This window comes from Laccaria bicolor, genomic scaffold, assembly GCF_000143565.1.
Source record: "Laccaria bicolor S238N-H82 LACBIscaffold_3 genomic scaffold, whole genome shotgun sequence".
Taxonomy (NCBI): domain Eukaryota; kingdom Fungi; phylum Basidiomycota; class Agaricomycetes; order Agaricales; family Hydnangiaceae; genus Laccaria; species Laccaria bicolor.
Genome location: NW_001889874.1, coordinates 1,798,460 through 1,820,003, shown reverse-complemented (window position 1 = coordinate 1,820,003; position 21,544 = coordinate 1,798,460). Strand labels below are relative to the sequence as shown.

The window sequence follows — 21,544 nt, the reverse complement described above, 5'->3', positions numbered from 1 at the left end:
ACTCACCCCTTCCGAATCGCAGAGGCTGTTCCAGCTGTCGAATTTGTGATTGACGTCTTTAAACGCTGCAATCCGAGCGGGGATCAGATTGACATTTTCCCCATGCTTTACCTTGGCGTCGCGCTCAGCAAGAATCCAGGTCAGGAAGAGAGGGCAATCAAGATCTTCCAAGAGGCGTTGGACAATCTGGACAAAGCAACCTACATGCCCCATCGTGGCTTGATTTGGGCCCGTGCATACTTCAGCAGGACGTTGAGGAAGAAGGGGCGCGTCAAGGCGGCTAAGAAACAAGAGAAGCTCATTCGGTAGGTTTTAACTTGCCCCCCAGGTATTCAATTCGCTGAACTGTGGGCAGGGAATGGATTTTGGGACATCCATACAGCATGCCTCCAAGCGAGTTGAAGGAACTGGTGATAGAGGATGGGCAGAGAGACTACGTCTTTTCTCATCCCGAAATGATGACTGTCTTTGGCCAAATGGAGGAGATAAAGGATCCTGACACTGGTGCTGCGGTTGTCATAGACAGCAGGATGGGGGTCACAGTGACGCAACAACGTTGAGGATGCGCCTACATTTCTTGCTCTTTCTCATGACTTCTGAACAATGTAAACTGTACAACAAATAAATAAATCAGTGTTTTCAACGAAAGTACACGCGCAGCGCTATATGGAAAGAGCTCAAGGTACATTTTGTCATGTTATGGAATACAATGTAATGCAAGAAAACCAACGTAAAACCAAGTGCCATCCAAGACTCATCACCTCAACTCTCTGAGCTTCTCAATGACATCGCGAATATGTGGCTGGTTCCACTCCCCACTCCAACCTTGGTTGCGCTCTTTTCTGACAACGCCACAATCATCAATGATAGGAGGCGCGAGGAAACTCTCTTGGACCGACACGGTGAAGTCGAGGAATGGTCTCTCCACCGGCGATGACACCTCCTTCCAAAGAGGCTTCCTATCCTCCTTGGTCCGTGGGGAATGCGACCTCCTGTGTTCATGACGAGGTGAAGGTGATTTGGTTTCTTGACGCGAGGGCCTGACTTCATCCTCCGATGTACGATCTCGGCTGCTGCTGCTGACTGCCTCACTAGCTTCTTCATTTTCTTCGTCCTCTTCCACTATCACTTCGGCTTTAGTCACCTTTACGCGGAGCTCCTGGCACGTCGTCTCCTCGCCGGTTTCTAAACCATCGAAATGATAACTCAAATCCAAATCCGAAACCGCCGTAGGGCTCCGGAACACGATCGGTCCATCATCATCGGAAGACGACTCGTCATCATCACCAATTGGAAACGATTCAAAGACAGGCGAAGAAGAGTTGGATGCCGCATCATCATCGTCATCATCATCGGGATCAATTGAAAACGATTCGAACATGGGCGACGGAAAGGGGGTCGAAAGCGTGATAGGAGAGAGGAGGTCAACCTCAGGTAAAGTTTTGCCGTTGAAATAAAAGTCTGGTGTGCGCTCGAACATGCTGGTTCGACGGAGAGCGTAATGCGGCTGTTCGAAAACCATGGGCACGGGCGCCCTGGCCCGCTCTTTGCCTTTCAGTGACATATATGGAATGTCCCCGAAAGAGGATACTCTTTGGCTTAGTAAAATTGGGGAGGTCGAGGCTGGTCGAGGGTCTTCTGGGATCGTTGGGACGGAGAGAGTTCTAGGTGGTGGACTGAGCGGTTGGTGACTAGAGAGCAGCTTTGGGATTTTGGTAGTTTGCCCAAGCATTGGTATACTGCTTTCTTGCGACGGTTGTCGGTTATCGCTGCTCTCATAAGAGGGATCGGAGGATTGCGAGCGGTGTGTTCTAACGGAAGGAGGATGGGGAAATGGTGTCGCGTGGAGTAGGTAACTTTTCGCCATGATCTGGTCAACATTAACGGAAGAGGGACGCGACAGAGGCATCAGGCGTGTAATGCTCGGTTGTAAAACAATTCCATACACTTCGGAATTAACGGGTGATTGGGACATACGTTCGGGTATCATCTCAACAGGAGACTGTGGTCGTGGATGATAGGCACTGGGCGCTGATACTCTCGGAGTACGTGACCTTGCATAATGAGGGTCGAGCCTGGATATCGACACTGTATGGCGTATGGATTGACTGCGAGAAGGATGATAGGGTAAAATCGATTGCGTGGTAGACGGGAGGTTGGGAGACAAAGCATTCAGAATCCTGACGGGTTCCGAGGGATCGTACATCATGGACGTCGACGACGAACGCGACTTTGTGTGCCGGTGCTGGCGTGGTTTGCTGGAATCATCGACCTTGGCTTTGCTTGAGGATTTTGAGAAGAAAGCTAGACTCATATGATAAATCGAGCTGGGGGAAAGAGAGAAAGAGTGGTGAGGACGCGCCACGTCCCGAGTCGAAGGAGAGAAAGAAGTCGTCAAGGACTATGTAATAACTGCCGAATTCGAAAGGATCTGGCAATTTCAGATGGGAACTTGAAGCGAGGGACACCCAATTCAAATAATTTGGTAAAGCGCTCTGTAACCGGAGCTCCTCGGCGCAGGTGTGAGATATACGAAAATGTCAGTTGATCCAACCAGTTGAGCCAAGAATCAGATTGCCATGAAGTCCGTGATGGTCGAGGACCGAGGTTGACCTTGAAACAAACCTCTAAGTACTTAGGTGCTGGCGCGAAGTTTGAATAAAGCTGCGAGTTCCGTATCAGTTGCTTGACGAAAGGACTGAAAGCAAGGGAAATAAATATCACAGAATTGTAGTGCAGCATGGCGCGCAAGGCTTGTGAATTGAGATAATCGCGAACTTCGAAGGTTGTTAGGGTACCGATATTGCAGAAATTCAGGAGAACAACATTCGTGATCTAGATCTGTTTGGCGGAATCATTCAACAAAAACAAAAACGCCCATTATATTACGGTATTGAGTACAGTACACACGAAGAAATATCGACAGGGAATCCAAGAATGCAAGAGGAGATATGCTACAGGTGATTATAATTAGAGGTTGGCCTTTGATAGTGTATATTATTAATTTCTTGAGTGTTGATTGAAAAGAAAGAAACGCACCAGAAAATGTGTGACCATTGTGTAACCCAAACCGCGGCGGCTGGGTTTTGTCGAGATAGTTGACGAAAGACACATATTCCGCTGGCGTGATGCTGGGATCCAAGACACCCCCTGGTGAGATGGGGTTAGCCGGATCGTCGAACTTGGTGTTGTGGATGTCCGTAGCCTTGGAGATGGAGAATAAATCGGCTTGCCTATCCTCAGCCAGATCAGCAAAATAATTTAAGAAGATTCAACGTCGGGAAGACAAACTTGTAGCCTGATTTAGCGTCATCTCCACCCCGACCATTCCCATCCCTGGACAAAGCTAAAAAAATTCCGGGACTGATAAAGTGAATCTCACTGCACGCTTGCGCTTTGCGCTTTGAGCTTTGAGGCAAAGGGACGACCCATTCTCTGACGAGTTTGGGTGTGATGATGGGGTTGGCGAGGTTAAAGGCGAGCAGGCGGGTGTAGCGGTTCGTCGTCTTCGCGCTACCGCCGTCTTGGATAGTGGCGGACTGGAGCATCGCGTAAAGGGTTTTGGTGTTGTCGTCGTAGGTTAAGCCTTCAAAACCTTGAGATACTGTTTAGAGATTCAAAAAAAGAGGGAAGTAGATATAAATTCACCTTTATTCCCAGTTCTTCCAGTGGTGGGACCAGTGATTGAGGACAAGTTCAGATGTCCAGACGCGTCTAGAGGGAGAATAGCGCGTGGAGGTTGGATGGGTTGGATCAATTGCCCGTTTGAGGTCAAGCCTTCCCTTTGGTGATTGTTGCGCATCCCAATAACAGTTTCGGAATGACGTTTGACACGAACACTCTGCTGCGTGCCCTACCCGAGGTTGTATGTTACTGTAAACCTAGAGATCAACATGACGGTCAATCCGACGGCGACGGGGAGCTTGGACTCGGAGCAAACGCGTATAGCTTTCGACGTTCGTGAATAGCTGGTCGAGGAAGTGCCAATTAGTCTATTCAAATCCTGCAGACACAATTGTTGGCATAAATAAGCATGCGAGCAAGTTTTCCTCATTTAGTGCATCTATGATTACTGTGACCCATGAGACCGTGAAAGAGGTGTGCAATGGGAGGGTTGATACCTATTTTTTAGAGCGCCAGCGATACGTGATCTATGACGAGTACAACTCCTCCTTCAACTCCAAGCCTATGCAATCGGATGGTCAGAATCAACCAAGGATACGCGACCATAAAACTCACCCAGCTCCTCCCGAAGAGGCCTCAGCTCATCAACATACGCCTGATACTGCGCTTTGTTCTCCACCTTCTCCTTGATTCCCTCGAAGACCCGAACAGCAGTAGCATAGTCATTGACGCGCCTAGCAGCCCTAATAGCAGCCTCTACAACAGAGGCAGACGGCACTAGATCATGCGCGAAGCAGTTATTGAGGCCCCGTTGGACTTCGAAGAGGTCTTCCGCGTTCTGGAAGAAGTTGACGTAGCGCTCCGAGAACGACTCGAATGACTCCTGGGCATGCGAGCTCGCTGGGCGGACAATGAGGGTGGCCCGTGCGGCTGTGGCGACGAGTGAGGGGCGAGCAGAGGCGCGGAGGACGGAGGAGAGTATCTGAGCACGCATTTTTGGGGAAACAGGCAAAACAGAGGCAAGGAATTGTTCGGGTTGTCGGGATTACCCGGTAACAGTAGTAAAATCAGAAGACGTTGCATAACAAATACAAAGTCGGTTCGTAAGTGGCTTTGAAAAAAAAAAGCGAAAGCCCTAGGTTTTACATTGATCATTCAACAAAAACAAAAACACCCATTATACGGTATTGTGTACAGTACACACGCCAAAATATCGACAGGGAAGCCAAAAATGCAAGAGGTGATATGCTACAGGTAATTATGATTAGAGGTTGGCCTATGATAGTTTATATTATTGATTTCTTGAATGTTGGTCGTAAAGCAAGAAACGCACCAATAACTTAATGAGATCAGAGGTAGCGCGACCAAGAAGAAAACTGTTGAAGGAGTGGTGGAGGGGAGATTGGAGCCATTATAGAAATTAGAACCGTTGATAACAAAGTTGTGAGCCCCCTGCGATACATTCTGGTGTCCCATGATGAGATATTAGCAGAAGAATTTGATGGACTTGGAGTGTAGACACACACACCAGAGCTGTGCCTTATGCCGTAGCATCGGGGCTCCTTGCGTTTAAGGAGTGGTGGAGGGGAGATTGGAGCCATTGAAGGAAAACCCTATCAGAAGAGTGAACGCCGTTCATCATGAGCAGTGGTCGACATAAACATACCAGTAAACTGAGCTTGGACAGTCTGAGACAGGTTCGAGTTTTCGACGTAGCTATCAATCGGAGCCTCTTCCGTGAACACGGTGTCAAAGTTGGAAACGTCAACGGGGCTAACGACGCTCGGCTTAAACGGGGGCTGAATTTTCTTTGACGCCAGCAATTTGAAATCGATATGCTTGTGGAAGAATGGATGCCGCTTGATATCCTCAGCGCCTTTGACGCCCAAGCGATGGGCAGGATTACGGTTCAAGAGGTCGGTAAGAATGCTGCACGCCTCCTCACTGAACTCTTCCCCAAATACGAGAGGATCGTTCAGGATCTTCTCATACATCTTGTCCGTGTTTTCATCATAGAATGGCGGGAGACCTGCCAGCATTTCGTATAATAAGACTCCGAGGGTCCACCAGTCGATAGCCTTGTCTATAACGAACTTCAGGGCAATGGCTCAAAGAAGATGAACGACACTGACCGTATCCGTTTCCAGAAAGGATTTCCGGGGCGAGATATTCAGGGGTACCGCAGAATGTGTTGGTTTTCTCATTATCTTTCATGTTCAGCTTGCACAAGCCGAAATCACATAGAGCAATGTGGCCGGTGTAGTCGAGTAGAATATTTTCAGGTTTTAGATCCCTACGTTACTTGTCATTTAAAAGACGCCAGCTAAAAAGAAACTTTATACCGATAGACGACATCCAACTCATGCAGATGCTCAAGAGCGAGAAGGAGTTCGGCACTGTAGAAGCTAGAGATAGTCGTGTTAATGTCAGCGTCAGACGGAAAAGAGATCTCTTACCGCGCTCGCTCCTCATTAAATCGATGCTCTCGTTGCAGATGGTGGAACAATTCTCCTCCGTTGACGAAGCTGGACGGTACGGTTTAGTTGGGAAGCATTTGCCAAAAAGAGAAAGTACCTACGCAAGAACCAAATACAGCTTCTGCTCCGACTGGAAACTGAACTTCAAAGGGACTATGAAAGGGCTGTCAACTTGTGCCAGAACAAGACGTTCCGCGAGGGTATGCGTAATTTCGTTACGGTTGACGATGTGAACTTTCCGGATGGTTTTGAGAGCGTAAATACGAGTTGTATCTCGCTTCCTAACTTGCATAACCTGTACCACGAGGCGTTAGGTTCACTCAAAACACAATAGCGTGAAAGTGCAACCTTTCCAAAGCTTCCCTTCCCAATGACAGTCATCAATTCAAAGTCATCGACCGTTAACGACTGGCCATAGCTGGGCTGGTAAGTAACGCCGATTTGAATCTTCCCAGAACCGCCAACGAAGTTGTACCACTGATCCTGACTTCCCATGGCATCGAAATTTGGTACAAATTTGATGCCTCCAAGGAAGACATCGTTGCCCAGGTCATCTGCTAGACCATCCCCGCCACACTTCGGCTCTTCCGCGCGGAGGTAGCATTGAAGAGATATTTCCGAGTTCCGTGACACGTCGCTAGAAGGGTAGTGTTGGTCGTTTTATGTCAAGGGACGACTCAATGTTGGCACGCACAAGTGGGCTTGGTACATATACAACGGCTTATCAAGCTCACCCCCCAAAGGAGTGATTAGAACCTGGTTTACTTCGTATTCCATGACCAGATATGGAAGCCACCAGCATTGCATTCTTTGAATGCTGTCCCTGAATTGGTGACGAGCCAACGTAAAAACTGATTCTACACGGCTGCAAACCCGTCTCACCTGTTCCCCCGGGACTTATTGGCTAATCTTTGCTTATGCACACTTGATGGTGACACGGAAGCGGCGACTTTAGCTTGTTGGGAGGTCAACGCGGACTGCACAGATGGAGGAACAGCCACTCCTGCCGGTAAACCAAGGCCCTCTGCCCATAAGACTCGAATTGTGAGCAGACCCGAACGGAATTTTGGCTTTTTTTCTTTTCCGTCAGGGTTTCCAGGCGTTGGGGTGGTGGAACGATGGGAAGCCACCTCTGCTTTGAGGTTTGCTACTGAGGCTTTCTTCCCTCGCAACCACGACATTTGTATGGATTGAAGAAGAGTAATGGTGGTATATCAGTAAGGAACGTGATTGAGAAAGCCTGCTTTCGTCGCAGTTGAAGGTGGTGAAGGAGTGTGATGGTTGATGGTAAGAATCCAGTTGGGTAACTGAAGTTCTTCGGCCCTGGCCGGTGCTCCCTTACTGGTTCTCATGATGTACCGACGTCACTCATAGGGTGTATGAGGGTGTATGATATTCCTAATAACATATAGCGATAGTTTGTGGGGAAAATCTCATTAAGAATCTGAAGATAGACAACGGAAAGAGTCCTGTAAAGCGGAAGCAGTTCTTTCGATATTTATTCAGAGGCGCGATGCCAAACACCGCCAGTCTGTCTGAGCAAAATCTGAGTGGCGAGTGCATGAACCGTGATGAACGTTTGTATGGTAAGCCAATATTAAAGGATAGATATAGCCTGGAAGACATGTCTGACTCGGAGGCAAGTATGAGAAAGATCGACGCCGGCCAAGTGTTGACATCACACCATCATCAGTTATTGTGCAAACATGATCACAGAGATATGGGCCGAGTGACGCGTTGACATGGCATCGACGTTTTTATGGGGAAGCGCCAAGAGCTCCGCGACTTACGCAACGCAATCCAACAAGTCGCAGATACAAAACAGGAGCCCACAAGAGGATAATTTCGACGCTTGGGCGAAGCAGCCTATAGCCCTTGAGTAATAAAAATTTGGTCGACGAGGTTTAAGGAGCCTGTATCCTGAAACTCCGGATGACATGATCTCTGATGACTTTCGAAGTGTCGAGGACCGAGGAGGTGCCAAAAATAAAATAACTACGATGAGTCGCCGAATCTGTATCAGATCTTCGATGATACAACGTTCGATTTTGAATAATTGTCTGAGAAGAGTGGGCTGATAACTGAGAGTTGATAACAATCCACTGCGGCCAAGCCGGAAGTATGAACGAAAGTGAGCTCTGCCGAAGGTCTTGCGCGAGTCAGTGGAGTTGAATCGAGTCATTTATTGAAGTGGCATGTCAGGGTTTTGACTCCGTCGAATCCCCTGAACTTGGCGCGTTACGGCGTACGTGAAATTGCTTACGTTCTCACGCCGCGTCCCGTCAAGGTACATATGGCGGCCTACAAAACTCTACAAAACTTGGATATCAGTTTCCCAACTCTTACCTTCCATTCGTTCATTTTTTTCTCTCTACTACCCTTCCAGTCATGTCTGACTCAAGGGCAAGTACCACCGACGAGAAGGTGGCCGTCAACGACGAGAAAGGCACCACCGCGCATCACAAGAACTCCAGCAAAGGCTTTTTTTCTCGCAGAAAATCCCAACTTCCTGTTGACGAAAAGGATGAGAAGGAAAAGAATGGCGATGTAACTACGGAGGTGACGCCAGCAGAACGCGAAGTACCTCCCATATCCTTCACGCAACTATTCCGGTACCCCTTTTCCCTCCCTGAATGCCTTCGGATTCTCACCTTTCTTCAGTTTTTCGACACCGTTCGAACTCTTCATTGACGCCATTGGTATTGTTGCGGCCATGGCGGCTGGTGCAGCCCAGGTCAATACTCGTGTCATTTCTTTTGCGAATTGTTCATTGACATTTTCTCGTCCCAGCCTCTCATGTCACTTTTGTTTGGTAACTTGACCCAAGGCTTTGTAACATTTTCATCGGTCCTTCTTCGGGCGAAGAATGGGGATCCGACTGCAGAGGCCGACATACCAGCCGCCGCCGCCGCCTTCCGCCACGACGCCGCCAAAGATGCACTTTATCTTGTATTTATTGGTACGCAACAATGTTTCTTTCGAGATTCACCAACCTGACTTGGACTCAGGTGTTGGCATGTTTGTTTGCACGTACACGTACATGTATATCTGGGTTTACACGGGCGAAGTTAACGCCAAACGTATTCGAGAACGCTACTTGAAAGCCATCCTGCGACAAGATATCGCATTCTTTGATAAAGTTGGAGCAGGCGAGGTTGCCACGCGAATTCAAACGGACACCCGTGAGTTTTGATCTCATATGACGCGTGATTTCAGTAGCTTATGTTTCCCAAGATCTGGTGCAACAGGGTATCTCTGAAAAGGTTGCCCTTGTTTCCAATTTTCTTGCCGCTTTCGTTACCGGTTTCGTCCTTGCATATATCCGCTCATGGCGACTCGCCCTTGCTATGTCATCAATTTTGCCTTGCATCGCGATCACGGGTGGAGTGATGAACAAGTTTGTTTCTATGTATATGCAGTTAGTGTTAACCATGGGTCGTGTCATTTTGTTGGTTTTTTGACTAGTTTTTAGGTTGTCCCTCAAGCACGTTGCTGCCGCGGGAAGTTTAGCAGAAGAAGTTATTTCCACTGTACGCACAGCTCAAGCTTTTGGTACACAAGAGAAGCTCTCGGTGTTATACGACGCTGAAATTGCACAATCCCTTGCTGTCGATCTGAAAGCCGCAGTTTGGCATGGCGGAGGTCTTGCCACCTTCTTTTTCGTAATTTATTCTGCATACGCCCTTGGTAAGCAATCAATTATCCTTTCCACACGTCAAACGCTTACCCTTTCATCAGCATTTAGCTTCGGTACAACCCTAATCAACCAGGGCCATGGTTTGTCTTTCAATTTAACCTCTGTTCTTGAGTTAAAATACCGGTTTTCTAGCAACTGCTGGAGCTGTTGTCAATGTGTTCCTAGCAATTCTTATTGGCTCGTTCTCCCTGGCTCTTCTTGCTCCGGAAATGCAAGGTTAGTGCATGTACAATTATCTACCTACTTTTTCTGATCTGTTACGTTAGCTGTAACTCACGGCCGTGGAGCAGCCGGCAAGCTGTATGAGACCATTGATCGTATTCCCGACATCGATTCAGCTAATCCTGACGGTCTTAAACCTGAGAATGTTCACGGTGAAATTGTTCTCGAGGATGTCAAATTCAGCTATCCCTCTCGTCCAGATGTCCAGGTTGTGAAAGGATTGTCTCTGAGGTTCCACGCAGGCAAAACCGCGGCTTTGGTTGGCGCTTCAGGTTCCGGAAAGTCCACCATCGTTTCTTTGGTTGAACGGTTCTACGATCCTACATCGGGCGTCGTGAAGCTAGACGGTCTTGATTTGAAGGACCTCAATGTGAAGTGGCTGCGATCTCAAATCGGCCTCGTTTCTCAAGAACCAACCCTGTTTGCTACGACCATCAAGGGGAATGTCGCCCACGGGCTTATTGGCACGAAGTTCGAACATGCACCTGAAGAGGAAAAGTTCGCTCTGATCAAGGAAGCTTGCATCAAGGCTAACGCAGATGGGTTTGTTACCAAGCTTCCCTTGGGTTATGACACCATGGTAGGCGAGCGCGGATTCTTATTGTCCGGCGGACAGAAGCAGCGTATTGCCATCGCTCGGGCCATCGTCTCGGACCCTAGGATTTTGCTCCTCGACGAGGCGACTAGTGCTTTGGACACACAGTCGGAAGGCATTGTACAGGATGCTCTGGATAAGGCCGCAGCCGGTATGTCCGCCTGTAATTCATAATATAATAAAACATCCCTAATGCACGAAGACAGGTCGAACTACTATCACCATCGCTCATCGACTGTCTACCATTAAGGATGCTGACGTCATTTTCGTCATGGGCGATGGACTCGTCTTGGAACAAGGCACACACAACGAACTCCTCCAGGCAGACGGTGCCTATGCGCGTCTCGTTCAGGCTCAGAAGCTGCGAGAACAACGCCCGGTTCTTTCTGACGACGATAGCGCCACTTCCGTCGATGAAGCTGAGGATATGGAGAAGCTGGCGCGGGAGGAGGTCCCACTTGGTCGCAAAAACACAGGCCGTTCCCTCGCGAGCGACATTTTGGAACAGAAACGTCAAGCCGCAGCTGGCGAGAAAGAGAAGGGCGACTTGAGCCTGTTCACTCTTTTCATCCGCATGGGAAAGCTCATCAGGGCGCAATGGAAAAATTACATCTTTGGTGCTGTCTTCGCTTCCAGTATGTCCCTTTGACCTTCTATTTCAACTTGTCTGACCTGGGGGTCAAAGTGACCGGCATGGTGTACCCGGCTTTCGGTGTTGTCTATGCCAAGGGTATCACGGCGTTCTCACAAACCGACCCCCATGAGCGTCGCGTCTTGGGCGACCGTAATGCACTTTGGTATGTTCACTCATACGCCACGAGATAAGATATTAACATTGATTCAGGTTCTTTGTTATTGCCATCCTTTCAATGTGTGCGATTGGACTCCAAAACTTCCTTTTCGCCTCAGCGGCTGCGAATTTGACAGCGAAGCTCCGTTCATTATCTTTCAAAGCTATCTTGAGGCAAGACAGTGCGTTATGCGTTTCGCTTGATAAATGATAGACGTCTGATCTGTCTGTTCACCCGCAGTTGAATTCTTCGATCAGGATGAAAATAGCGTAGGGGAATTTTTTTTTTACTTCCTACATCTTCTAAACCTTCTTTGACCCATCCAGACGGGAGGTTTGACTGCGGACTTGAGCGACAATCCTCAAAAAGTCAATGGGCTTGCTGGTGTCACTTTGGGAGCCATTGTGCAAAGTATTTCGACTCTTATCACTGGCTCAATAATCGGTCTTGTGTTCATCTGGAAGGTGGCCCTCGTCGCCATTGGTATGGCTAATCAATCCTTCTCTCCTTTGACTACCCCTGATTCTTGCCATATATTAGCGTGCAGCCCTCTGCTTGTTTCGGCTGGATATATTCGTCTGGTTCGCTATTATTCATCATTATATCTTGGCATTTCGTTTACATTTGATTTTTTTATAGCGTATCGTCGTACTCAAAGATCAGGCTAACAAGAAATCGCACGCAGCATCTGCTCATTTGGCTTGCGAAGCAGCTGGATCTATCCGCACTGTCGCTTCGTTGACACGGGAAGAGGACTGCTTAAAGCAATATAGCGAAAGCTTGGAGCTTCCCTTGAGAAACTCTAACAGAACTGCTATCTGGAGCAACATGTTGTTTGCATTCTCCCAGTCCCTCGTCTTCTTCGTTATCGCCCTTGTCTTCTGGTTTGGCTCCACTCTTGTGTCGAAACTTGAAGCCAGCACGTTCCAGTTCTTCGTCGGGCTCATGGTAAGCATCCGTCTAGTGTAATCATTCCATGCCTCATGTTTTGCCCATCAGAGCACAACTTTTGGCGCTATCCAGGCCGGAAACGTGTTCTCCTTCGTACCTGACATGTCGTCGGCGAAAGGTGCTGGTTCAAACATCATCAAACTGCTCGATTCCACTCCAGAGATCGATGCGGAGTCGGACGCCGGCAAGAAGGTTGACCCTAACAGTTGCAAGGGGCACATCCGTTTCGAGGGTGTTCACTTCCGCTACCCCACGAGACCTGCTGTTCGCGTCCTTCGTGAGTTATCCCTGGAAGTTGAGCCTGGAACGTACATCGCCCTTGTCGGAGCCAGCGGGTCGGGTAAAAGTACAGTGTAAGAATTTCAATCTCCGTGCAGCTCGGTTGACTTACATCCATTGAAACCTCCAGTATTCAATTGATCGAGCGATTTTACGATACCTTGGCTGGCGACATTTATGTACGTCCTCTAATTTGGACTGGTCTACAGGCGCTAAAATCTGAGATATAGCTTGATGGCGAACGCATCACGGATTTGAACATCCAAGAGTACCGCAAACAGCTGGCTCTGGTGTCTCAAGAACCCACTCTCTACGCTGGAACTGTCCGCTTCAACATTTTGCTTGGGGCTATCAAGCCTGAGTCGGAAGTCACGCAAGAGGAAATCGAAAATGCTTGCCGAGATGCCAACATCCTGGAATTCATTCAATCGTTGCCACAGTATGTTCTCCCTGCGTATTCCAGTCTACGATCTAAATCTTAAACGCAGAGGCTTCGACACCGAAGTCGGTGGCAAGGGATCCCAGTTATCCGGTGGACAGAAACGTAAGCTGCGCCCCGGCTATGTCGAAGCCCGACTAATCCCTGCCCTTCATAGAACGTATTGCTATCGCCCGTGCCCTGCTGCGGAACCCTAAAGTTCTTCTACTGGATGAGGTAAGTAATTTGCGATCTTTGGAGGATCCAGCCAACTCATGATTTTCCTGTGCTGTAGGCTACTTCCGCGCTGGATTCAAATTCCGAGAAGGTGGTGCAAGCCGCCCTCGATCAGGCGGCTAAGGGCAGGACGACAATCGCGATTGCCCATCGATTGTCAACGATTCAAAATGCAGATCGCATGTAAGTCTCCAGTTAAGCGTTGTTAAGGGGGGGCGTGGCTGACTCGTTCATTTTCTATAGTTACTTCATCAAGGAGGGACGGGTGAGCGAGTCCGGAACACACGACCAGCTGTTGGCGAAACGTGGCGATTATTACGAGTTCGTGCAACTGCAAGCCCTCAGCAAACGCGAATAAAATACCCGGCCGATTTTTTTTTCCCACTGGGACGGTGGATTGTACATAACGATTTTTATGGCTTAGATATACCTTGCTGCTCTTGGAAGACATCTGGTTTCACGTCGAACAGCCTCATACCCTCCTTAATTTCACAGTAATACTTACGTAGAAACATGCACTGAACACGAGGACTCTTTGGAAAGAGTTTATATTGTCCGGGCTGAGACTGAGCACTGAGCATTAACTAACATTTAAACGACCAACCATGACCAAGGCGGCATCGGTGAGAAGAGGTAAGTTGGGTGGTTTGAAGTCGGTCGATAATCTTGGCGGGGCCCTGCACGTGCCCACATTCATACGCAACGCAAACCCGACATCAACTGTACCATCAACAGAGAAAATGTCTGTCTCCCTCTCCCCCAGCAGTGCCCTCGGCTTCAGGAGTACGTCCTCCAATTCACTCTTATCATCGAGGCTGACATCCTTCAGGACCACTCACTCAACTTGTCAAACGCTCTCTCATCATCACCAATAACAACACCCAACCTGTCGCCTTCAAGGTCAAGACAACCGCCCCAAAGGTACGCAGCACCCATCGTCGTTGTTCGGGGCTGACCTTTTAAACTAGTTGTACTGCGTACGACCCAATTCTGGCCGTGTAGAAGCAGGCGAACATGTAGAGGTTTCTGGTGAGATACTCCCGTCGTATCTGCGTCATCCTCAATCGACCTAAACATCCCCGCAGTCATGCTTCAGGCTCTCAAGGAAGAGCCTCCATTAAACACAAAATGCAAAGATAAGTTCCTCATTCAGAGCACCATCATCACCCCCGACAAAGAGACAATGACGCTCCACGACATCGTACGTATTTCGGCTCCACCACTACAAATAGAAACCTTATATTTCTTTTACTCAGTGGGCTAGCCCGGATACCAACGAAGAGGGAAAAGTGCACCAGCAGAAGCTGCGCGTAACGTATTTGCCTCCAGAGGGCCAGGTGCTGGAAGAGGAAGACGAGAACGTGGGGCCGCCGAACATTGTGTCTGTCATCGGGGGCCACGAGTCGGTGAGTCTAAAATAGCTCATTTTTATATAACAGAAACATCATCCACGGCTTTCAGGACATCGATACTGTTCGGCAGGACCACAACGGCCATGAGGCCAGCAACGACGTCATTCAACCAGTTCCACTGGAACAGCCCCGTCGGTCGATAACCCCTCCGCCACACGACTATGGCATGGCTCGCGAGGAGTCGCAGGAGGCTCCTGCCTACGACGAGTCCATCACACAAGAACACGAGCCCCCTCATAGACCTGAAACCCCGGTCCACCTCCACGAGACCCCCGTTATTATTACACATGAACTGGCGCCCGCTGAGGAGACGCCCGAGGTCACCGTCCAGCAAGAGCCCGTGTTGATGCCTGCCTCTGTCTCAGCTCCCCCTGCCATCATTGTTAGGGAGAATCCTGTGAATGAAGAGCTTTACGCGAAATTCAGGGATGCGGAGCGGGAGATCGACCGTCTACGATCGACGATTGCGACGATGGCGGCGGCGCCTCCGCAGCTACGGCAGAGGACAAGAGCGCTGTCTGACAGCGGCAGCACCGCGGAAACCGATATTCAAACTATGGGGCCACTACAACAAGAAGGCGTTCCTCTGCAGGTGGTTGTGATCATCGCACTTGGCGTGTTTATCACGACATACCTTTTCTTTTGAAGATTAAGGATGCGCGATATTGTTTATTCAAACATGCATATTTTTCTCTTCTCGGTTCCATTTTTCTTGTCTTTCTTCTGTATGTGGTGAGAACAATTTTGATACATTTCCGTCTCACATGTTACAATAAAAGTCCGTTCCCTACTTACCGACAACACGCTATTTATTTTTTGGTTTCCACCTATATCTCAGTCCTAGTGATACCTTTCTCTTAGTACAAGTAACGCGACTAATATGACGCGCGCCCACTGCGGCGCAGTTGGTCTTTGGATTGTGGACGAGACAACACATGTGATTATAAGTTGCCGGTCATGTGATTGAAATAACCGAAAGCGTCGCGTGACTTGTATTTTCGTTCTTCCTCTTCACTCGTTTCCAATGAGGCCCTCTCCAGCCCGGTTGCTGAACATTCTGGTGCCCGTCAAACGGCATGTACACAACACTTTTAAATAAATATCTGGAATCTAACCTCCAGTGACAGCGCAGTCGATTATGCAGTCAAGATTCGCGTCAACCCGCAAAAGACGGGTATTGATACCAACGTCAAGCATTCTATGGTATTCCGCTTCTACTTTCGTTGAAAACATTATTGACGCACAGTAGAACCCATTCGACGAAATTGGTTTGTCGCCTCTCTTCCTATTCCCCGCCGTCAACTGATCCCGGACGGATCACAGCTGTCGAAGAAGCCGTCCGCCTGCGCGAGCGACTCAAGACAGAGGTCAAATCAATAAAAGTCATAACCATCGGCCCTCCTAAATCGCTGGATACTCTTCGTACGGCCCTAGCCATGGGTGCGGACGCAGCGGTTCATGTTCAGCATGGCGAGGAAGGCAGCGCTGGGCCTGAGCCGTTGAGCGTGGCGAAGACCTTTAAGGCTTGGATGGAGAAGCAGAAGGAAGGTGTGTTGCTTGCGTTCGTCCTGACGCTTTCTTTCTTTCTTTTTGCTTTTCCTTTTTCCTTGGCTTCCACCGTTTTCAAGTCTCAACGAGTCTACGTCACAATGGTTGTCGGAGTCGACGCGTTGTTTTTCCCTCTGGCAAGTTCAAATACTACCATCGTCGTTGGCGCTTCTCAAGAGCAACTCATCTACCGTCTCATCTATTCCTTGCTTGTTCCACCACCATATTGGCTCAAAAGCCGAATCAGTTTTGATCGCTTGCCCTCTTTTCAACCCCCAAAGCCATATCTGTTCCCTGAAAGTAAACTCAATTGCCGTATTTCCATGACCAGCATGTGCGTTCTGATCTTCAACCTCTTTCCTCCACTAATTCACCATTTGCAGGTTAACCCGATATTTCCTCTCCACATTGTTTAAGACCAGATTGCTCGCATGATCCACGCATAGTCTATTCCTCTCTTAAAAACCCGGCTATGGTTCTGCAAATTTCCTACTCAACGGGGGTCACCTGAAGCCTTGCCGTTGTTCCTGTCAAGTCATACGCGCCCCCAAACCCAGCCATTCAGCTCGTCTTGAACCGTGATCTACTTGAGGGGCAACCCGTTTTTCCTGTCAAGTCATACGCGACCACAAACCCACCCATCCGGCTCGTCTTTAACCGTGATCTACTTGGCGTCTGCGAGTCCAATATGTATTTCAGATTGCCTCGCGTTTTTGACTTCAAGCCGAAACCGCTTCATTAAATTCAGGCCTAACCACATGTTTGCAAGCTTCCACCATTCTCACGTCTCCGAGCCCAAACCACCGGAAAATTAAAAGGCGCAAGTTTGACCAACGACAATCGCCCTGACAGCTTTCATAATACGGAAATGAGCGATCGCGCGCGCTTCTTCTTCTGCTCTGGACGTGTCAAGTCGTAATCTGTATTCGAGTTTCATGGTCATTCGAACGTGAACATAAAACAAACTGATTTGGTGGACCCCCTTCGACCCTTTGCCATCTTGTTTTCTTGTTTTTTTCTTCTCTTTTTCTATTCTTTCGTTGTGAAGAACAATAGTAACACCCCCTCTTCCTTCTAGGCGAGAAAATCGATATGGTAATCCTTGGAAAACAAGCCATCGACGACGATCTAGGCGTTACAGGCCAGATGCTCGCGGGTTTGCTGGGCTGGAGTCAAGCCACATTTGCATCCAAAATCGAAGTGGACGTAGAGAAGAAGCAGGCGTTGGTTACACGTGAAATCGACGGTGGTTCAGAGGAACTCAGGTGCTCGTTGCCCATTGTGATTACCACCGACCTGAGGTACGTTTCTCCCTCAATACATTAAATCCAAACTGAAGTAGTGGTGGCATAGACTCAACGAACCGCGGTACGCGTCTTTGCCTAACATCATGAAAGCGAAGAAAAAGCCCGTGGAAACGATCACACCTGCAGACCTGGGATTGGATTATACACCGCAATTGGAGCTGCTCAAGGTGGAGGAACCGCCGAAGAGGGTTGGGGGCGGGAAGGTGGGATCGGTGGATGAGCTGTTAGAGAAGTTGAAGGAGGCAGGTATTACGGCGGTGTGAGTTGTGAGTTTCATGTAATTCGGATGGATGGAACAGGACAAGAATCTAGTCGAACTCCACTCAGTATGAGGAATCAAGAACAAAATGTAGGGATGCGTGGAGTGTTTGCGTTGTTGAGTTACTGGCAAAAACACGTGTGGTTCATACCAGAAGGCACTGCCAGGAATCGAACCTGGGTTCCAAGAATTCAGGAGTCAGAATCTTGAGTGATAACCGCTACACTACAGCGCCTTTGTATCATACATTTAACACACCATGGGATCCACAACACTCTGGAGTCTATTGAATACAGCCTCATGATTGCAAACTTGCTCATGCTCAAGTTAAAGTGAAAATGCAAGCATGAATATGAAGTATGATAGATACTGCACTTGTATTCATGTCAAGTTTGGCACCTGGATTGTCTGATCCATTTCAAGTCCATCATCCACACTATCTGTATCCACCCACGAATCGCCGTCCTGGTCTAGTATGTCGTCCAAGTCCAACGAAGTTGGCACCACTCCCCCCTTATCCATTTCCTTCCCTTTGCCCCACATCCGACTCCTCAACAGTATCGGACCAGTCGGCACTGCAGGGAGGTGTGGGGGCGGTGGAGATAGGAAAACGTCCTCATTCTCCCTGTTCTCCCTCCCCCCGGCTGAGAGCACCCTCTCCCTCACCCGGCCCGCAGACCTGACCTCATGTAAATGCGCCGTCCTCGCCCACTTCTTCGCGCTCTTGGGTACGTTCCCTGTCCATAGTGAACCAGCACCATGTGAGTTCGAGCGCTGGATGGCCGATTGGACGGCTCGTGTGGGGGTGGCAGGATGACGGAGACGGGCAGTCGCTGTTCTGAAAGATGGCGTGCGGGAGCGTGCCAGAGGCGCTGTGGAGGGTGTGGGCTTAGTTCGGCTGCGCACATCGGCGGGGAGAGGCGCTGTATTGAAATAGATAGGCTCCAAAGGGTGCTTTATCTCATATGTCGGAAACGCGATGTGGTCCCCTACTGGAAAGCCGGAACAAAAAGTTAGCTGCAATATCACCTCATCCCAAAATAAGAGCTGAGATTTACACTTCAAGGACGCAGGAGGATGTGATTTCGCTGTTTGAGGATGTGGTCTGACTAGCCTGGGGGGACTTCTGCTTCGACTGGCATCTACACCGCTGTTCTTGCGCTTGAATCGATTCGTCCAGTCACCACTAAAGCTGAGGTGTCTTCTACCCCACTCCCGCATAGATTTGTTAATTCTCGCAGGGGCAGCGGCCTCCATAAAAGGAGGTTCTCCACGTGAGCCACGGGTAAGACCCATGAATATGAGGACTGCCAGCAAGAGACAAAGTTGGGCTACGCCAAGGCGCTTTTCGAGAATAATCTATATATTCCGAGAATACCTGGTTAGAAAACACCAAGAAAAGTAAGTAAACTACAGCTGACCTCCTCGGAAAGATGTTCAATTTGGGCCATGAGCTGCCCATAATCCATCTGTAATTGTCTCCCTTGCCGTTCCGAGTTCTGGATACTGCGCTGATACATCAGCGCCTGGGCTCGTCCCTGTATTTCAATCTCTAGTCAAATCGACTCGCGTAAGATAATTAGAATAGCCGAGAACTTACATTCCCCTCCAAACGTCCCACATCTTCGCTAAGTCTTTTGATCACGTCCCTAATAGCACTATTTTGCTGTTCAATATACCGCGTATAGAGAGTATGATTAGCTTCGAGCGCAGTTAACCTGTTCATGATGGTGCGGTAGATTGACTCACCCCCGCCTCCAGCTGCGACCGTGGGATGTGGAGGTGGGGGAACAATGATTGTGGTGGGCGAACCGGGGGTGATACTGGAGGGGTTGCCATTTCCTGTTCCTTGGTGTGGTGAAGGGGCGGGGTTCTTGATGTTCGGCGGTGGTTGAACGTCGGGGTTGACAATATGGTTATTTGGTATTGGAGCTGTTGTCGATGATACGGAGGGAGATTTTGATTGGTCAAAAATTATGGACGATGACTTCGAAGTGTCCTTAGATGAAGCTGATGGTGATGGTACAAATGCGTCACTATATTGCGGGTAAATGTCGTGCGGTATATGGGAAGGCTGGTGATCGTGATTGGATGCAGAAGTGAACGGTTCATTTTGAGTGTCCGTGATGCTGGGTGATATGCTGTTTGCGCTAGGTGTCTTGGGAATTGTGGACGGTGGAAGACGAGAAGACGGTTCCCCGTGAGATGGTAACAGATTGTTGCTTTGGGTGTGGGCTTTGGTATCGGCTGCAAGGGGTGGACTGGAAGCCACACCGTCAACGGAGCGTTCGCTGCTGCTTATGACAGAGGTTGATATGTCGGATACAGTGATGTGTGCTGGCAAGGTGGCCTCTGCCACTACCTCCCGGTGAGCAGCAGGATGTGGAGGTGCAGCTTTCTCGAGCTCTGCTTGCTTGGCTCTGCTTTCGGCCTCCCAGATGTCCCACTTCCACTGCTCGAGATGAGTGAGGCCGTAGACTCGGAGTAGAGAGACTGGGCAATAATATTCGTTGCCGTAGTGAGTTAAAAAGTCGATGCGTATGTAGCGGTAAAAGTCACGTAAGAATGTCGGGGGGTGAAATGACTATGCTATATGTTCAGTAACCTTTACTGCGAATTGCTGAATTGTGTTACGAACCTGTACGCCACGAACATTTTTCGCCTTGTAAGAACCAGCAAGAGTCCAGCCGTCCACTCCTGTGCTCCATGTCTTGGCCACGCTGACATTGAAATCTTTAAACACCCCACTAAAAAACTCAAAGTTGGCCAATTGAACGGTATCGATTCTGACATCATCGCAAAGTTCCACCACTACAAATTGTTTCTCTTGCTTTGACGACTTGCAAGGACTGAGCATGTACCTGTCGCGTTTGGAGGACAAAATTGAGGAGGCAGATTTAGCAGAACGATGCGCCATGTGAACTCGGGCGGAGCAGTCCAAACTGGCATAATTGAAGCGATCGGTCAACGGTACCTGAAAGTGAGGAGAAAGAGGTTCTGTCATCGGGTTCTGAGCTGAATCTTCCGAGGTCGACGATGAACCAGAATTCGATGGAGTGCTGTCCATCTTGGATACGAGACCTTCGGTTCCATCGCTCGTACCAGCTCCTCCGTTGTTCGCGCCGCCAACTCCATTCCCCGAGCGGTTTGTGGTGTCCTTCTCTCTTTCCCTAGCGTTCAGTTGTGCCTGCTGCATAGCGGTCTGCTTAGCTTTCCAATCCTCGAATGACAGCAATATCTCGTCGTCGACAGGTTCAATAGGCGACAATGGTTTGAGGCAGCATACGGGAGGTTCCGTCGGGCGAGTAACATGCAAAGCAATGGCCCTGAACTGGTCGTTGGGAGAGGTTGGCTCTGAAAAGGCCGCGTCAGCAAACAGAATGACGAAGAGTGTTGTGGTGAGGAATGTCAGTAGTAACATGAGTCGTGGTGGAGCACCATGAACAGGTTACCGAAGCGTTTGGCGCCGCCTAGCGAAGAGAATGAGAATCTCAATGAGAGAATGAAACCTCGATGAGAACAATCCAAGAACAGTCAGAATTGTGTCGGCGAAACAATGTCCACGTCGGGCACACTCAGTTTTTGGACCCTGTCCCCTGTAATGTCATCACGTGGCACTTTTACGATGTAAAAAGTTTGAGTGTTGGACAGTTCGAAATAAATTTAGTAGCGACAAATTTCAGAAGATGATTTAGAAAGTCAAAATTGTGTTCTATTGGCAAATAAG

At 49.0% G+C, this 21,544-nt stretch overlaps 9 protein-coding genes across 9 annotated transcripts; 4 read left to right on the top strand and 5 right to left on the bottom strand.

Annotated features, from left to right (window-relative positions):
• Nucleotides 1-102: 102 nt before the first annotated feature.
• Nucleotides 103-560, top strand: LACBIDRAFT_308926 (uncharacterized protein; the record flags this gene model as incomplete). Its single annotated transcript, XM_001876144.1, has 2 exons — nt 103-305; nt 356-560. The coding sequence occupies 2 exons, from the start codon at nt 103-105 to the stop codon at nt 558-560; spliced, it is 408 nt and encodes a 135-aa protein (XP_001876179.1).
• A 197-nt stretch (nt 561-757) lies between these two features.
• LACBIDRAFT_308925 (uncharacterized protein) lies at nt 758-2,314 on the bottom strand (the record flags this gene model as incomplete). Its single annotated transcript, XM_001875724.1, has 1 exon — nt 758-2,314. One exon carries the CDS (start codon nt 2,312-2,314, stop codon nt 758-760), a length of 1,557 nt encoding a protein of 518 aa, XP_001875759.1.
• Nucleotides 2,315-2,854: 540 nt separating this feature from the next.
• LACBIDRAFT_308924 (uncharacterized protein) lies at nt 2,855-3,802 on the bottom strand (the record flags this gene model as incomplete). The annotated part of the gene is made up of 4 exons (XM_001875723.1): nt 2,855-2,982; nt 3,040-3,233; nt 3,292-3,595; nt 3,649-3,802. 4 exons carry the CDS (start codon nt 3,800-3,802, stop codon nt 2,855-2,857), a joined length of 780 nt encoding a protein of 259 aa, XP_001875758.1.
• A 384-nt stretch (nt 3,803-4,186) lies between these two features.
• Nucleotides 4,187-4,618, bottom strand: LACBIDRAFT_230418 (uncharacterized protein; the record flags this gene model as incomplete). The annotated part of the gene is made up of 1 exon (XM_001875722.1): nt 4,187-4,618. One exon carries the CDS (start codon nt 4,616-4,618, stop codon nt 4,187-4,189), a length of 432 nt encoding a protein of 143 aa, XP_001875757.1.
• A 575-nt stretch (nt 4,619-5,193) lies between these two features.
• LACBIDRAFT_308922 (uncharacterized protein) lies at nt 5,194-7,282 on the bottom strand (the record flags this gene model as incomplete). The annotated part of the gene is made up of 9 exons (XM_001875721.1): nt 5,194-5,237; nt 5,291-5,707; nt 5,757-5,917; nt 5,967-6,029; nt 6,081-6,149; nt 6,203-6,396; nt 6,450-6,738; nt 6,796-6,924; nt 6,984-7,282. The coding sequence occupies 9 exons, from the start codon at nt 7,280-7,282 to the stop codon at nt 5,194-5,196; spliced, it is 1,665 nt and encodes a 554-aa protein (XP_001875756.1).
• Nucleotides 7,283-8,489: 1,207 nt separating this feature from the next.
• LACBIDRAFT_188284 (uncharacterized protein) lies at nt 8,490-13,649 on the top strand (the record flags this gene model as incomplete). Its single annotated transcript, XM_001876143.1, has 23 exons — nt 8,490-8,713; nt 8,763-8,835; nt 8,892-9,060; nt 9,110-9,283; nt 9,336-9,519; nt 9,574-9,788; nt 9,840-9,878; nt 9,931-10,014; nt 10,065-10,766; nt 10,822-11,250; nt 11,301-11,412; nt 11,460-11,587; nt 11,647-11,675; nt 11,733-11,889; nt 11,947-11,987; nt 12,046-12,354; nt 12,406-12,710; nt 12,767-12,815; nt 12,867-13,075; nt 13,125-13,180; nt 13,233-13,291; nt 13,350-13,474; nt 13,535-13,649. The coding sequence occupies 23 exons, from the start codon at nt 8,490-8,492 to the stop codon at nt 13,647-13,649; spliced, it is 3,987 nt and encodes a 1,328-aa protein (XP_001876178.1).
• A 247-nt stretch (nt 13,650-13,896) lies between these two features.
• On the top strand, nt 13,897-15,632 carry LACBIDRAFT_292494 (uncharacterized protein; the record flags this gene model as incomplete). The annotated part of the gene is made up of 7 exons (XM_001876142.1): nt 13,897-13,924; nt 14,027-14,074; nt 14,121-14,212; nt 14,260-14,320; nt 14,377-14,492; nt 14,548-14,697; nt 14,753-15,632. The coding sequence occupies 7 exons, from the start codon at nt 13,897-13,899 to the stop codon at nt 15,347-15,349; spliced, it is 1,092 nt and encodes a 363-aa protein (XP_001876177.1). The 3' UTR covers nt 15,350-15,632.
• Nucleotides 15,633-15,703: 71 nt separating this feature from the next.
• Nucleotides 15,704-17,881, top strand: LACBIDRAFT_182517 (uncharacterized protein). The gene is made up of 6 exons (XM_001876141.1): nt 15,704-15,777; nt 15,831-15,906; nt 15,953-15,971; nt 16,027-16,251; nt 17,330-17,552; nt 17,605-17,881. The coding sequence occupies exons 1-6, from the start codon at nt 15,728-15,730 to the stop codon at nt 17,819-17,821; spliced, it is 810 nt and encodes a 269-aa protein (XP_001876176.1). The 5' UTR covers nt 15,704-15,727; the 3' UTR covers nt 17,822-17,881.
• A 317-nt stretch (nt 17,882-18,198) lies between these two features.
• LACBIDRAFT_292492 (uncharacterized protein) lies at nt 18,199-21,238 on the bottom strand (the record flags this gene model as incomplete). Its single annotated transcript, XM_001875720.1, has 5 exons — nt 18,199-18,740; nt 18,876-19,176; nt 19,239-19,355; nt 19,418-20,401; nt 20,456-21,238. 5 exons carry the CDS (start codon nt 21,236-21,238, stop codon nt 18,199-18,201), a joined length of 2,727 nt encoding a protein of 908 aa, XP_001875755.1.
• Nucleotides 21,239-21,544: the final 306 nt, after the last annotated feature.